The sequence below is a fragment of the Urocitellus parryii genome, chromosome 4 (genome assembly GCF_045843805.1).
Source record: "Urocitellus parryii isolate mUroPar1 chromosome 4, mUroPar1.hap1, whole genome shotgun sequence".
NCBI classification, from domain to species: domain Eukaryota; kingdom Metazoa; phylum Chordata; class Mammalia; order Rodentia; family Sciuridae; genus Urocitellus; species Urocitellus parryii.
The window spans coordinates 189,530,362-189,544,173 of NC_135534.1; the positions used below are offsets into that span (position 1 = coordinate 189,530,362).

Consider the following 13,812-nt stretch of genomic DNA (forward strand, 5'->3'; position numbering starts at 1 on the left):
TGATACAGTTGGCATCGAAAACAAAAAGTCCCATAACTACATTTATGAATGATACAAGATCCTGCCTTTAGTTTGAACATTCCAGAAATAAAGAGAGGGTTAATAGATTAAAATAAAGCAAGCATGTGGGAGTTTACTATATAATGATATTACTTTTGTTTAAAATCTTCCACAATGAAAAGTTAAAATACACAAAAAAAATTTCAAACTTTATCCTGGTTGATTATCAAGATATTCTGCCTCTGATTTATGCTTTTTCGTTCATTCTTTAATTTCCCCACGCTTCTAGTTTTTCATATATTTTGTATTTCTAAACTCTTAAAATAATGGCATCAAATGAAAGACATCCAAAGAAGCTTTCATTTGTTCAAACAAAACTAGAACAGATTTTATAGGGGAAAAGATGAAAAATCAGACATCATCAGTTTCTCTCCAAGTGGCTACAATGTCTCTGGCATCCAGAAAGAACCTGATACAGATAAAATTCACTTTAAAAATACTGTATGGGCCAGGCACAGCAGTAGTCTGTAACCCCAGCTACTCCGGAGGCTGACGCAAGAGGATCCCAAATTCAAGTCCAGATGGGGTAGATTATTGAGATCCTGTCTCAAAATAAAAACTATTAAAAAGGCTGGGGGTGTGCCTCAGAGATACCCTAGGTTCAATCCCCAGTGCAGGAAACAAAACAACCCAAAAGCCTGAATTTTAATACTGGCTTTCACATTCAGCTGCCTTAGTCCCTAAACTCAAGCCTGCTCTCTCCTGCCTCAAATTCTCCAAGGGCCAGGAGCAAGCCCCCTTCCAAAAAGCCTCCCCAATCCTCCTGACAAAATTATACTCTCCTTTGTGATTCACATAATTACTTGTTTTACCACTATTTATGAGGTTCTACCAATATTATCACATGGCTAGGTCCTTGTGTTATAACAAAGTACAAAACAGACTCTTCCTTCAGTCTAGTATGCAATTAGAAGCTGTGATAAATGAATGCTATGAAGAAAAAGAATGGGAGTCATGATCACACAAATAACTAAAGAATCTACTCTAGCTTGAAGGGTCAGGAAAGGCTTTTCAAGGAGCATAACAATAACTTGAGAAGGAAAATGAATACAGCACTTTCAAAAATTAGAGCAAAGAGGGCCAAAGAGGCCAGTATACAAAAATGTGAATGAATGTCAAGAACCAGTGCTAGATTACACAGAGGCCAGATCAGACAATGTTCAAATACTTACCACAATGTATTAGTATTCACTATTTAAAGATTCCACTACCCTGGGCATCTAATGGACAGAAACTAAATCACCACACTTGAAAGAAACTGGAATTACGAGCACCCACTTCCCACAGCTAGCTGGCTGACTGAGTAGGTTCCCCCTTCTACCTTTAATGCTCTCTTCTTCACTCAGAAATTATAAGGAAAGGCCTTTCCCATGTAAATGATTTAGTTAGAACTATACCTGCAAAGTGATGAGCCTAAAGCTAGCAGCCAAAAGTCAGTGTGAGGTAAATAAATGAATAAAGTTTAATTAAAAGTCACACGCACACACACAGACAAAATCTCATAGCATGCAAAATTTCAACTAAAATATGCCTTTTGTTTGACTAATAATCAGAGAGTAATATAAATACCTCCACGGAATCCATCAGACCTTGCAAGAGGAGTTTCTGATGAGGAAAATCCCCATCCCCAACTGGAAAATAGCCCAATGTTTGAATTGCTCGTTCTTTCATCTGGAAGAAAACAGAATTTTTCTTTTAGACAAAGTATACAACAGCTTTATCCCAGAACAGTGTTTCCAAGATGAAATGACAGGAAGAGCAGTCTGTCAAACTAACATACCCATGCCTACATTTTTCTAAAAGCATACAATTTTACAGTTATCTCTGTAAGACAGTAAAGGCAGAAAGACATAAAACTGAGTCCATAGTAGATCCATAGCTCTGTTAGAGGAAGAAAGCCTTTAAACCATCAGGGTTAGAAATATGGGTTCTGGGACACAGACGAAATCACATCTCAACCATTTCTTTCAGTAGCCTTTATAGGTAGGTATGTGACCTCTCTGTGGGTCTCATTCATATTATCTCATGAACTACTATGCCTACTGCACTGAACTTTTTGGAGGATTCAGTTTTAATGCATGGTAAGTGTGTCGCACATTCCCTGGCACATCACAGGGCTCAAAAATAGCTGGTAATGATTGGTTAATAATAGCTAATAAAAACTATATTGTATTATCTCAGAAAGTTTTAAACAGAAGCTAGACCAGAAGTAAGATTATCATTGTTAAACCTGGGGTAAACTAACTTTTCTCCTCATAAAATCATCTTTAAAACTGATATATTTTGATCACAAATAAGTCTATGAAAATTCTACCCAAATCTAAAAACCTACAAATGTCCTCTTTCTTCAGATTATTCACACTGCTTACTAATGACCAGGCTTCTTTTTATTTTAATATTTTTATTAGTTATTGATGGGCATTTATTTATTTGTTTGTTTATATGTGGTGCTGAGAATCAAACTCAGGGCCTCACACATGCTAGGCAAGTGCTCGGCCACTGAGCCACAACCCCAGCCCCAAGACCAGGCTTCTTAAAACCAAATTATAGAAGGTAAAGACTTAGATCTGTTATAAAAGTACAAAATCATAAAATTAACAACATTTTATTATCTACCTCATACATAGCCAAAGATTTCCATATGAATTTAATATTTTATTGAATTTTAACAGTTAAGGGCCTAAAATGGACTAACAGGGAGGGTCAAGTGATGCACATACTACATTCGTACACAAACCACCTCTAACTTACAAGCATATTAACTTCATTAACTTTATCATTCTTTGAGCAAATCCTTCCCTCAGCTACAATGTCATGTATCTCAGTATAATTTAATTTTATTCACTTAGCTATCTTTAAATGGAAGAATTCCAGAAGGGAAGGAAAATAGAAAGAGACTTGCCTTATTTGTTTCTTTACTGGAAGGAATTCTATTTAGTAAACTTTCTATAAGATGTAATTTGGTAAAGCCAGATCCCTCGTTGCGGATTGGGAGTGGACCATTTCTGCCAATTTCACCCAAAGCTGTACAGGCAGCAATAGACAGGAGGGGTGATGTACTATCCAAAAACGAGCCTGTAAGCACATTTGAAAAAACAGAAAACAGAATAGTACTTATCTTTGTGATCCAAAACAATCAGCAATGTATTAAAGATTTTTTTTGAAAGATAGCAAAATCCACAATATCTTCTAATTGATCATTTGTAAACATTTACTTGGTAATGGTAAGTGGGTATACCAAATTTTTTGAATGTTTAAATTTTTTCCCATAAAAGAACCACCCCTGTCATATGTAGGGAAGCTGTGCCTTTAAATTATAATACTATACAAAGAAATTAAAAAGCTTTATTAAAATTTAACTTAATTCAAAAATAGCAACAGTCAAGTCAGCACAGACGTTAATGACCTATTGTTTCTGTAGCGCTCTGAATGAGCTCCTCTTGCTCAGGCAGCAAATCCTCATTTGTCTCCAGGTCTTGCTGCTCTGCCATTCTCATCTTCTTTTTAGCCAAGTATCTTCCCACTGTGAATCCCAAGGCAAGCAAGGATCCATGCTGTATCTCAGGGCTCTACATTTAACAACACAATAGCATATGTCTGTCTCTTTCTCACACATGAAAGAATATACTAAAATAACTGTATTTATTACAATCATGTCTCTGATAGAACTACTGTTTATGACCAAAAAGTAAAATGATCACTTGGATCCACTAGTTATCAATGAATCAAACTAAGGAACAAGAGAAACCTTGAGTTTCTAACAGAGAATGCTGAGAAGTTAAACTGAGTGTTGATTCACTTCAAGTTTTAGATAACACTAATTTCACACACACTCCAACTCTGGGTACAGTGACGGCCTTAACATGCTTCTATAGTATTCATGCTTTCTTCTGGCTTCCACCACTTGTGTAGTTGCAATATCATAATTTTCAAGAATAACTTCTCCCTATTACCAACAAAACACAATAAGCAGATCTTATTTCTAATTGTTAAAACCTCTAAGCATAAGGTAGTAAAGAAACTTTTTGAAAGCAATTTGGTTTTTCATAAGCACAGTGGTAAGTGACAGGAAAAGTAGAAGAAAAAGGAGCTAACATTTCTGAGTACCAGGGAGCACTAAGGATTCTCATGTATTTAGCCACCGTCTTCATGACAACTGAAACCATGCTTTTCAGACATAGCACTCAAATCTATTTACTGAACTGACTGTATCAATATATTATCTATCTCACTTAACGTTTACAATCATAAAAACAAGGAATTTTTAAGTTTATTTTACAGATGGGAACATAGAAACTAAAAGAAGGTTAGATACTTTAATAAAATCCTACCACCTGCCATAAAAAAATGAAGACAAAACTGAAAACATACATGATTGTCTTTTGTAGTCTTTATAAGTTGTTCTATCATTGATTTCAACTCATTTCCCGATACAGTTGATACAACCACAGAATAAAACAATGCTGCCAATTCACGCATTTCTTCTTTACTGCTATTCATCAAACTCTGAGAAGTATAGAAAAATAGGTACATGATATATAATCATCTTCCTCCTGACAACATCAGACATTTAAACTAAAAAGAATAAATGATATATTTTAATGTTCAATCTCACGGTATCCAGGAAAATAATAATAAGCTATTATTTTAAAACAAAATGAAAATTAAACATATACCAAAACCTTAGGCACATTTTCATCAAAGATACAAAAGTTCAAAACATGGGCTAGTATTGTGGCTCAGTGGTAAAGTGCTCGCCTATTGCATGCGGGACCCTGGGTCGATCCTCAGTACCACATAAAAATAAAATGGAGATATTGTGTCCAATTACAACTAGAAAATAAATATTTTTTTTAAAAAAGTTCAAAACAGGTAAATAAACACACAGATGATCTAAAACAGAAGTCATCAAATGTTTTCTGTAAAGGACTAAATGGGCTTTGTGGGTCACATGGTCACTGTTGCAAATACTCCATTCTGTCACTGCAATGCAAAAGCTGCCACAGAAAACAAATAAATAGGAACATTATGGACAACACAGTTCACTCATAATGAAATGTTATTTGTCCTTTGACTTTTTTTCAAACTTTAAAGTATAAAAATCATTCTTAGCTTGCAGATCTTTAAAAAACACAGGAGACAGGCCATAATCACCCATGGACCATAGTTCAATGATCCCTTATCTAAAAGATCAAAATTCAAAAACTACAGGGTCATTTTTGAAACCAGAAAATCTTCACAAAGAATAAAAAACCTTTTTAAATTATAATCAGTCTCATGAGACCAAATTTTCCAGAGAAATGCAAATTTCACATTTCTTGGTACACTACATTCATATTTTCACACTTAAAAGATATAATCTATATATTTCTACCAAATTCAAGCTATATTTTTCAAAATGCATTTCATAACACATAAGGTATATTAAACTAGATGAAGCATACTTGTACTTTTTAAAAAACTTATCATTATTTGCCTGAAATTTAAATTTAACTGAGCATTCTTACACTTTTAATTGCTAAACCTGGTAATCCTTTTGTTGATATGATTATAGGATAAGAACACTCTAATATATGGCTGGAAGGAGCTAAATTGCTATCACCCACATTAAGGGTGTGGCATTACCTATTAAAATTACAAAAACATGTGTCCTCTGACCCAGCAAATCTACCTCTGGAGAATCCAAAAAACATACTTCTTTATATGCAAAATGGTATAAAGGCAGCAGAATGAAGGACTCTAAATCATCATCAGTAAGGATTCAGAATAAATCATACAATTAAAAATGATGAGGCTATTAAAATAAAGAGATGCTCTCTCCAGTTATAGAGGAACAGCTCCAAGTTTTACTATTAAGGGAACACATAAAACCATTTGAGTAATATACCACCTTTTGTGTAAAATAAAGGGAAAAAAAATAAAAATACATTTTGGGTATGTAAATGCATAAGTAAATTATGTATACAAAAATAAGTGATGTCCCATGTCTGACTACCAGAGGCAAGAGAGGAAATGGGGCGGAGGGCTGTTAAGCAGGCTGTTATATATTTTTAATTTAAACTACACAAATTCATTCCTTATTTAAAAAGACAAAAAAAAAAAAAACCTTTCAAAAAGAAAAAGAATTATTTTTTAACTGATATGACTCTCAAATTCATTTCCCATCCTCACTCAGATTGGTTGATGAGATATACTTACTACATGATTTCTATTAATTGATTCATAACGGGTAATTTTCAAAATGAACTAAAAGCAGAAAAGGTCAGAATAACACTAGTAGAAAGAAGAAGAAATCATGAGATAAAAGTCTAAAATATCCAGACTCAAAGAGAAGTATATATGCACAGGACATACCTTTATCCATTCTGTTTTGTCTACAAACTTGGTAGCCAATTTTTCTGGATACACTGACACAGCTTCCAACAGACAGTACATGACCGGCAAACCTATAGAAGAATTCAGAACCCTTTTAACTTTTGAGAAAAGAAATGAATATGGAGGGATCACCATATGTCTCTGAAGTGTGAGGTTATTGCTCAAATATAAATTCCCTCAGTCTATAAAAACAAAAAAAAAATGTATAACCTAAATGTAGTACATTATTCAATGCAGCAAATTTACAGGTTAGCTATTTATCAAAAAGGGATGCCCTGCTCTTCACATAAACTCCCATAACTCTACTGTTAGCATTTCTTTCTGAAAAGAAAACTGTATCAAAGATAAATCAGGTAAGTTTAGAATAAAAGCACAGACAAATGCCTTGTTACGTAAGTGAAGAGGGAGAATAATTTTGCTATAAATTCTTAACTGAGTTTAAAATTGGATTTTTGCTTAAGTGCTTTAACATCTTTCTTTGGCATAACCACTGCCTACCTCCAACACCTGCTAACAGCTGCTGAAGCAGGCCAATGTAGATCTGAACGGGGTTGGTTTCTCCACTTTTATTAGATGATGATGAGGCTGTCACCTGGCTGCTTGACATTAAAGTCCGTATGTAGCGTCCAATGGCTGGAGCATGATCTTGCATATCAGCCAAACTCTGAGAGGTAGGCACCACCCCTGCACTGTGAGCCAAACACATGCGCAAGTACAGGACTATCTAAAACCAGAAAGAGAGGAATCCAGATAAACTGGATGTGACAGAGTATTCTTCAGAGTGACAATTTCCAGTTTTGAATCCTCTACCCTGTTTCATAAAGCTTTCTCAACCCTTATAGAAGCCAAAAACATAAATGATATTTACTAAATTACTATAATAGAATAAAATTTATATATCAAGCTTTTACAAATTCAAGAGGTATTTCTTTAATGGAATTAAAATGAAAGCCGAGCTCAGTAATGCATGCCTGTAATCCCAGCATCTCCGAAGGATGAGGCAAGAGGATCATGAGTTCAAAGCCAGCCTCAGCAAAAGTAAGGTGCTATTATGCAACTCAGTGAGATCCTGTCTCTAAATAAAATACAAAAATGTGGCTGGGGATGTAGATGTTGCTCAGTGTTCAAGTGCCACTAAATTCAATCCCAGGAAGCCATGGGGGGCAGGGAGTAAACTCAATTTTTTTGTTGGGGGGGGGGTGCTGGGGATTGAACCCAGGGCTTTGGATATGCTAAAATATATGCTCTACCTCTGAGCTACACTCCCACCCCTCTTTTCACTAGACTCTAAACAAGATTACTTTTTATAATTTAATTAGTACAAATCAATAATCTGAAACACAGAATTTCCCTTAATAGATATTATAAATTAATCCTCTTCACCCTTTAAACCTAGAAAACCCTAACAATCTCAACAATATCTCAGCTTTAAAACTCAAAATTTTACTTGCCACACAGCCCAATAGTAAGCAATGCAGAACATCCAGTTCTTTCACAGAAATAATCTCCCGATGGGCTAGAGACATGGCTTTGTAGTAGAGCACCTGCCTGACGTGTTCGAGGCCCAGGCTTCAATCCCCAGCATCAAAGAAAACAAAAGTAAATAAAATAAACCTGAGATAACCATAAATTAAAACAATACCAATTACCTAATAATGTTTTTTCAGAATTATTGTTTTGTTTTGTTTTAAATAAATTTCCTGATAAAGAACAATAATGCTACAATATCACAGATACCATTTTGGGAGTGAAGCTACCTTTTAGAATCTATAAAGGAAGCCAAACAGAAGTATATCAAAGTCCTACCTCTCCAAATGCTGCTGGATTAAATGGAAGGACAGTAGTCCCGGTCATGTATTTGACTGGAGTTTTCATTCGATGGGAAGCCTAATAAAAATAAACACAAAACAAACAATTATGGAAGAATGGAGCACATGTGACTTTCCTCAATTCAAAATAACATTTCTAGCCACCTTACTGTCCAAAGTTTGCAACTTTTCAGAGTCAAAACCTTTCCTATTAATCCAGCTGACTGTGTATGTACCTCACATCCCTAAATGGCAGATATGATGCCTTTTCCCCATACATTTTACTGGCATATTTAAAAATAAACCTACTTCAGATATCTACTGACACAGTCACCCAAAGTCAATGAATGCCAGTTATATTCATTAAGATGGATGTAGGAGAAAAACAGAAGCATAGGGCATCTTCAGGATACAAATATGACTGTTAAGAAAAACAGAATAATACTGATCTCCAATTCCCTCAAGGTGCCCACCTAGCAAAAAGTGAGGACCACCAGTTGAGGTAAAAAACAGTTAGGTATCCTCCAACATACTCAAAGAAACACTGATATAAAAAGTGGGATAGTCAGGGGTATGGATTCTTACTGGCAATATTCAGATCTACCAGCAGAAAACACCCTGCAAAAGCGGAGATTTGCATAATCAGATGGATAATCGTGGTGAGAAACACCTGAACTGCTTCCTGAGGATTCCTAAATAGTGCTATTAACAATAAAAAGGAGGGCTGGGGTTGTGGCTCAGTGGTAGAGTGCTTGCCTAGCACATTCAAGGCCCTGGGTTCAATCCTCAGCACCACATAAAAATAAATAAAAGAAAGGTATTGTGTCCAACAACAACTAAAAAATAAATATCAAAAATATTTTTAAAAATATATAAAAGAGTGCCAGGCACAGTGAGGAATGTCTATAATCACAGCTACGCAGGAGGCTAAAACAGGAGGAACAAAAGTTCAAGGCCAGTCTAGGCAACTTAGATATATCCTATCTCAAAATAAAAGGGCTGGGGATGTAGCTTAATTCCCAGCACCACTATCATTCAATCAATAAATGAAATTAAAAGGAGGGACTAGGGAGCTGGGGATGTGGCTTAAGTGCTAACGCGCTCGCCTGGCATGCACGGGGCGCTGGGTTCAATCCTCAGCACCACATAGAAATAAAATAAAGATGTTGTGTCCACCGAAAACTAAAAAATAAATATCAAAAAAATTCTTAAAAAAAAAAGAGGGGCTGGGGGTGCAGTTCAGTGATGGCGCACTTATCTAGCATGCACAAGCCTTTGGACTTATCCCCTGCACTGCAAAAAATAAAAGTAAAAAGGAAATATATTTTTAAGCATCAAGGGAAAAAAATGTAAACATAGTTAAAAATGTTGACAATCATGAAAGGAATTAAAAGTCATTTTCTTTAGGTAAAACAGATCAATTAAATTTAAGAATTATATTTTTCTCCTCACTTTGTATCTCCCTCCTACATTGTAAATATTAATACTGCTAAAAACTACTATAGTTGACCGTGGTGGTTACATTTTTCACTTAAAAAAATTTTTTTTTTAAATTTTCATCCATTACATGTCTCAAGCTAATTACCTGCAGCCTAGCACCATACCTTTTCTTGGATATAATATACCATTTCTGGGAAAGAAGGCATCTGCTTAGAAGCACCTTCTTTTTTGTTTCTACCAGGAAGACATCTTAATACTCGTTGTGCTTCTCCATGAACTTCTTCTCGTCTTTCAAAAAGACAAATAAGAATAAAAATAAATTGCATCAACCAGAAAGTAAACAGGAATTTTATCTGGCAGCTAGAATTCTGAGCAAATGTATTAAATATATTCTTGGCTATGTAAACAAAGAGACAATAAAATGTAAGAAGTTAAGTTTTTGGAAATTTCATGAAATTTGGAGAATCATCTGGTTTGTATCTTTGATTTTTAACTCACAGAAATAAATAAGATAGGTTTTGCAATCCATTATGTAAGCATCTATGTGTGTGCTTTATTCTTATTAGAGGTAAATCATAAACGACAACATGTTAAAATTCAGTGATTGTCCAATGTTCTTTATGCTCCCCTAAGTTTTACACTTCTGTGCAGTCCAGCTATAATTCTGTATAATGATAACTGATAAGTGACAATATTTAAAAATGTAAAACCCAACCAATTTCAGACCACCCTACTAGACTATGACCTCAGCAACAGTTTTATTCAGATAACACAGAAAGGTCATTTTAAGTCTATAACCAACTCTAAGTTGAGTGTAGTTTTCCTAACAATACCTTACAAAGGAAAAAAAAGAAAGACTTAATAAATAAAGCCTCAAGTTGCCAGAAGATTTTCATTTGACTGGAACAATTTTAACTAAAGAAAGAAAACTGTAGAATTACTTATGCTTTGGTTTTGTAAATAAAAGTTATTTTCAACCCTTATAGATAAGGTTAACATTGTATATAAATAGTGACTTTAACATGATTTACTTACTACCTCAGTTCCCAGGCCCTGGAACCCTCTGGCCTCTAGCTAAGAAACTATAGTAGAAAAGTGAGAAACAGTAGACCACCAGAACCAAGGTTAACAATCCTAAACCACTTTAGCCAAATTAAATGCAAATGAGTGAGAAACAGCCACCCAGAAATCAAAGTCAGAATCTGTCAATTCCTATAATAGGTAAGCTATCAAACAAAAAAAAAATCAGAGCAATTTATAGGGAAAGGGCATCAAGGACATACCAGATATTCTGTTCAGCCAACCAGAATAATCAAATAATGAAAACTGTTATCAAGGAATTTCCCATTTTTAAAAAATAGAACATAAATGTTTTATTGGAAAGGGTATTCAAATAATCAAAGGATGCAAAATTTTATTTAAAATCACTCATCAGCAAAAATGACTTTTCGTTACAAGAATCTCATTTAAGACACAAAAATTTTAAGTACTGCATGTAATAATAGTTTAGTATTATAAAATATATTGGGAGTGCTTCATGAATTTCAAAATGTCACAGACAATAAAAACATAATAGATTTGAAAAGAGTTGTTTTTTGGCTCAGGGGTCAAGTGCCCTGAGTTCAATTTCCGGTACCAAAAAAAAAAAAAAGAAAAAAGAGTTGTTTTAATACACACACACACACACACACACACACACACATACCCTATTTCATATGCATATGGTTTTTAAAGGCATGTCCCAATTTCAGAAACATTTAAACAAACGAAAAATATATCATATTCTCTAGAAATATAATCACTATAATTCATTAATACAAAACCCAGTATACATACCTCATTTTAAAACATTTAGGATATTAGATACAAAATACTTCATCAATATATCAAAATATGTATATCAAACTATCGCTGGCATTAACCCTTTTTTCTCTTTTTATAGAGCCTGATTTTAGACATATAATTATATTATATATAGTTTAATTTGCTTTATCTGAATCTGACAATTTTCATAAGTGTTTTCTATGTTATCTATCATTTATTACAGATATACATGTAATCTATATACAGTATACAGATATACATATAATCTATACGTGTAATTCTATTTACTGAATTATAGAATTCAATATTGTAAGTATATAGGTATATGACTACAGGTCATATCAATTACAGAATTTAATATCTATAAATACACAATATATAACTATAGGTCATATCAAGGGCCATACTTTTAACTGTTTAATAAACTGTTTCTAAATTTCATAGGCCAAAATATTAAACAACACAAATTTTGGTAATTTTCAAATACATTTAAAATGAACACAAATTCAAATTAACACCTTTTGAAACTTACGGATCTCCTGCAGCTAGTAGAAGCAAGTATCTGGAAGGTATATGATCTGAGGGAAACACTGTGCTGGCAAATTTCACAGCCACTTGTCGAACTTGAACTTCAGGCTATTGGACACATAAAAACACAGAGACACCCACCCACCAACCAAAAAAAACAAAAGAATTAAATTATCAGCATCTCATTCTAGTTATGATAAATCATGTTAATTATAAACAATTCAAAATTTAAATAGACATTTCAATAATTATGTGTCTAAATCAATAAAATCAAAACAAATTATTTGTTCAAGCTCTCTTTTTGGGGGTGAGGTCAGGGGTTGCCCAGAATGAAGCCAGAGCCTCACCCATACTAAGTACAACCTCTACCAACCCTGTTCAATATCTTTATGTTTTTTAAAAGTCTTTGGAACAGTAGCATTACCTAAAGAGTACTTTTAGGAGATAATGTCATCTGCCATGTAATGCAGAAGAGATCCACAAAAACAATAACTAGAGAATCTACTCTGTACTTGCACATATTCAGCCCAAATCTTGGAACCAGGGTCATTGTGACAGTTTCCAGGCAATATCTCTACCTCCCTAACTCAAATGAAATTCAGGTGTTTTGTAAAAAATATCAACAGAAATTACTGGGAATCCCTAAAAATTTGAAGCAAATACCTGAAACATTCCAAATTAGCTCTAAATTTAACACTGACACCAGAGCAAAGATTCAATTACATGAATATATTAACTTAGATTAATAATTTATGAATATAAAGTTCAACCAGAAAAGCAGTTTCAGCACCTGCTGATCCTAAAGCTTTACCCTCATCTATCGTCCCCTAAGATCTTTCTGTAGCCACGAAGGTAAGTGAGATAAAGTAGATATTAATCAACACATACTTCCCATCCATTCTGCTATTCTTGCTAGTTAAGTGATTCTTGAGCTAAACTTAAGAGCAATGATATTAAAGACTAGTCTAAATTGTATGATTTAGCCTAGAGTTTGGATGCTTTAAATGCAGCCTTTAGAAATTAACTTGAGCTTAGTAATACCACTACATGATTTGATCTGCATGAACCAAACCATCATCTACAAGCATGATACAAGTATACTTGTATACTTGTTTTGAGATTCTACTCCAATAAGTTTCCACATAAGCCTAAAAATCACTGTCTGTGATATATGACCATGAACCATGTGAATTGGACGCCAGAAGTATTTGACAGTGGTACTCTATATGGTAAGATTTCTGAACATACATAAGGGCAAAATTTAATCCTATCGTGTTTCAACAGAAAACAGATACCTTTGGAATCTTCAGAATTCCCTCATCAAGAATGTGTTAAATTATGTCAAACTCAATTCAGTAGGAAGCATTTTATATTAATCTCAGCAATAATTTTTGGCAATATTCCCTTTTCCAATGTCTCCTTTCTATTGGTACAAATGGAGGACAAAGAACTCACTAAAGCAGATATATAATATTTAATTTTATACTGTGTATTCACATTATACTTATGTGTATGTATAGCTATAGATACTCCAAATTTTCCTATGAACTCCCACTTTTGGTTGCAGGGGGAGGTGGGGTACCAGGGATTGAACTCAGGAGCATTCGGCCACTGAGCCACATCCCCAGCCCAATTTTGTATTTCATTTAGAGACAGGGTCTCACTGAGTTGCTTAGCACCTCACTTTTGCTGAGGCTGGCTTTGAACTCGCATCCTCTTGCCTCAGCTTCCCAAGCCACTGGGATTACAGGCGTGCAGCACTGTACCTGGTTTGAAC

The 13,812-nt window shown here is 34.4% G+C and overlaps 1 protein-coding gene across 5 annotated transcripts in view; it reads right to left on the reverse strand.

The window, feature by feature from the left end:
- Ecpas (Ecm29 proteasome adaptor and scaffold) overlaps positions 1 to 13,812 on the reverse strand; it is a 117,454-nt gene that overhangs the window by 35,277 nt on the left and 68,365 nt on the right. For all 5 annotated transcript variants that reach the window (XM_026391119.2, XM_026391117.2, XM_026391115.2 and 2 more), the window contains 9 exons: positions 12,040 to 12,143; positions 9,848 to 9,971; positions 8,242 to 8,322; positions 6,934 to 7,159; positions 6,415 to 6,506; positions 4,432 to 4,566; positions 3,467 to 3,629; positions 2,963 to 3,135; positions 1,630 to 1,731 (listed from right to left, as the gene is read on the reverse strand). In XM_026391119.2, coding sequence (XP_026246904.2) covers positions 1,630 to 1,731; positions 2,963 to 3,135; positions 3,467 to 3,629; positions 4,432 to 4,566; positions 6,415 to 6,506; positions 6,934 to 7,159; positions 8,242 to 8,322; positions 9,848 to 9,971; positions 12,040 to 12,143 — 1,200 coding nt within the window. The remainder of the gene's footprint in view (positions 1 to 1,629; positions 1,732 to 2,962; positions 3,136 to 3,466; positions 3,630 to 4,431; positions 4,567 to 6,414; positions 6,507 to 6,933; positions 7,160 to 8,241; positions 8,323 to 9,847; positions 9,972 to 12,039; positions 12,144 to 13,812) is intronic.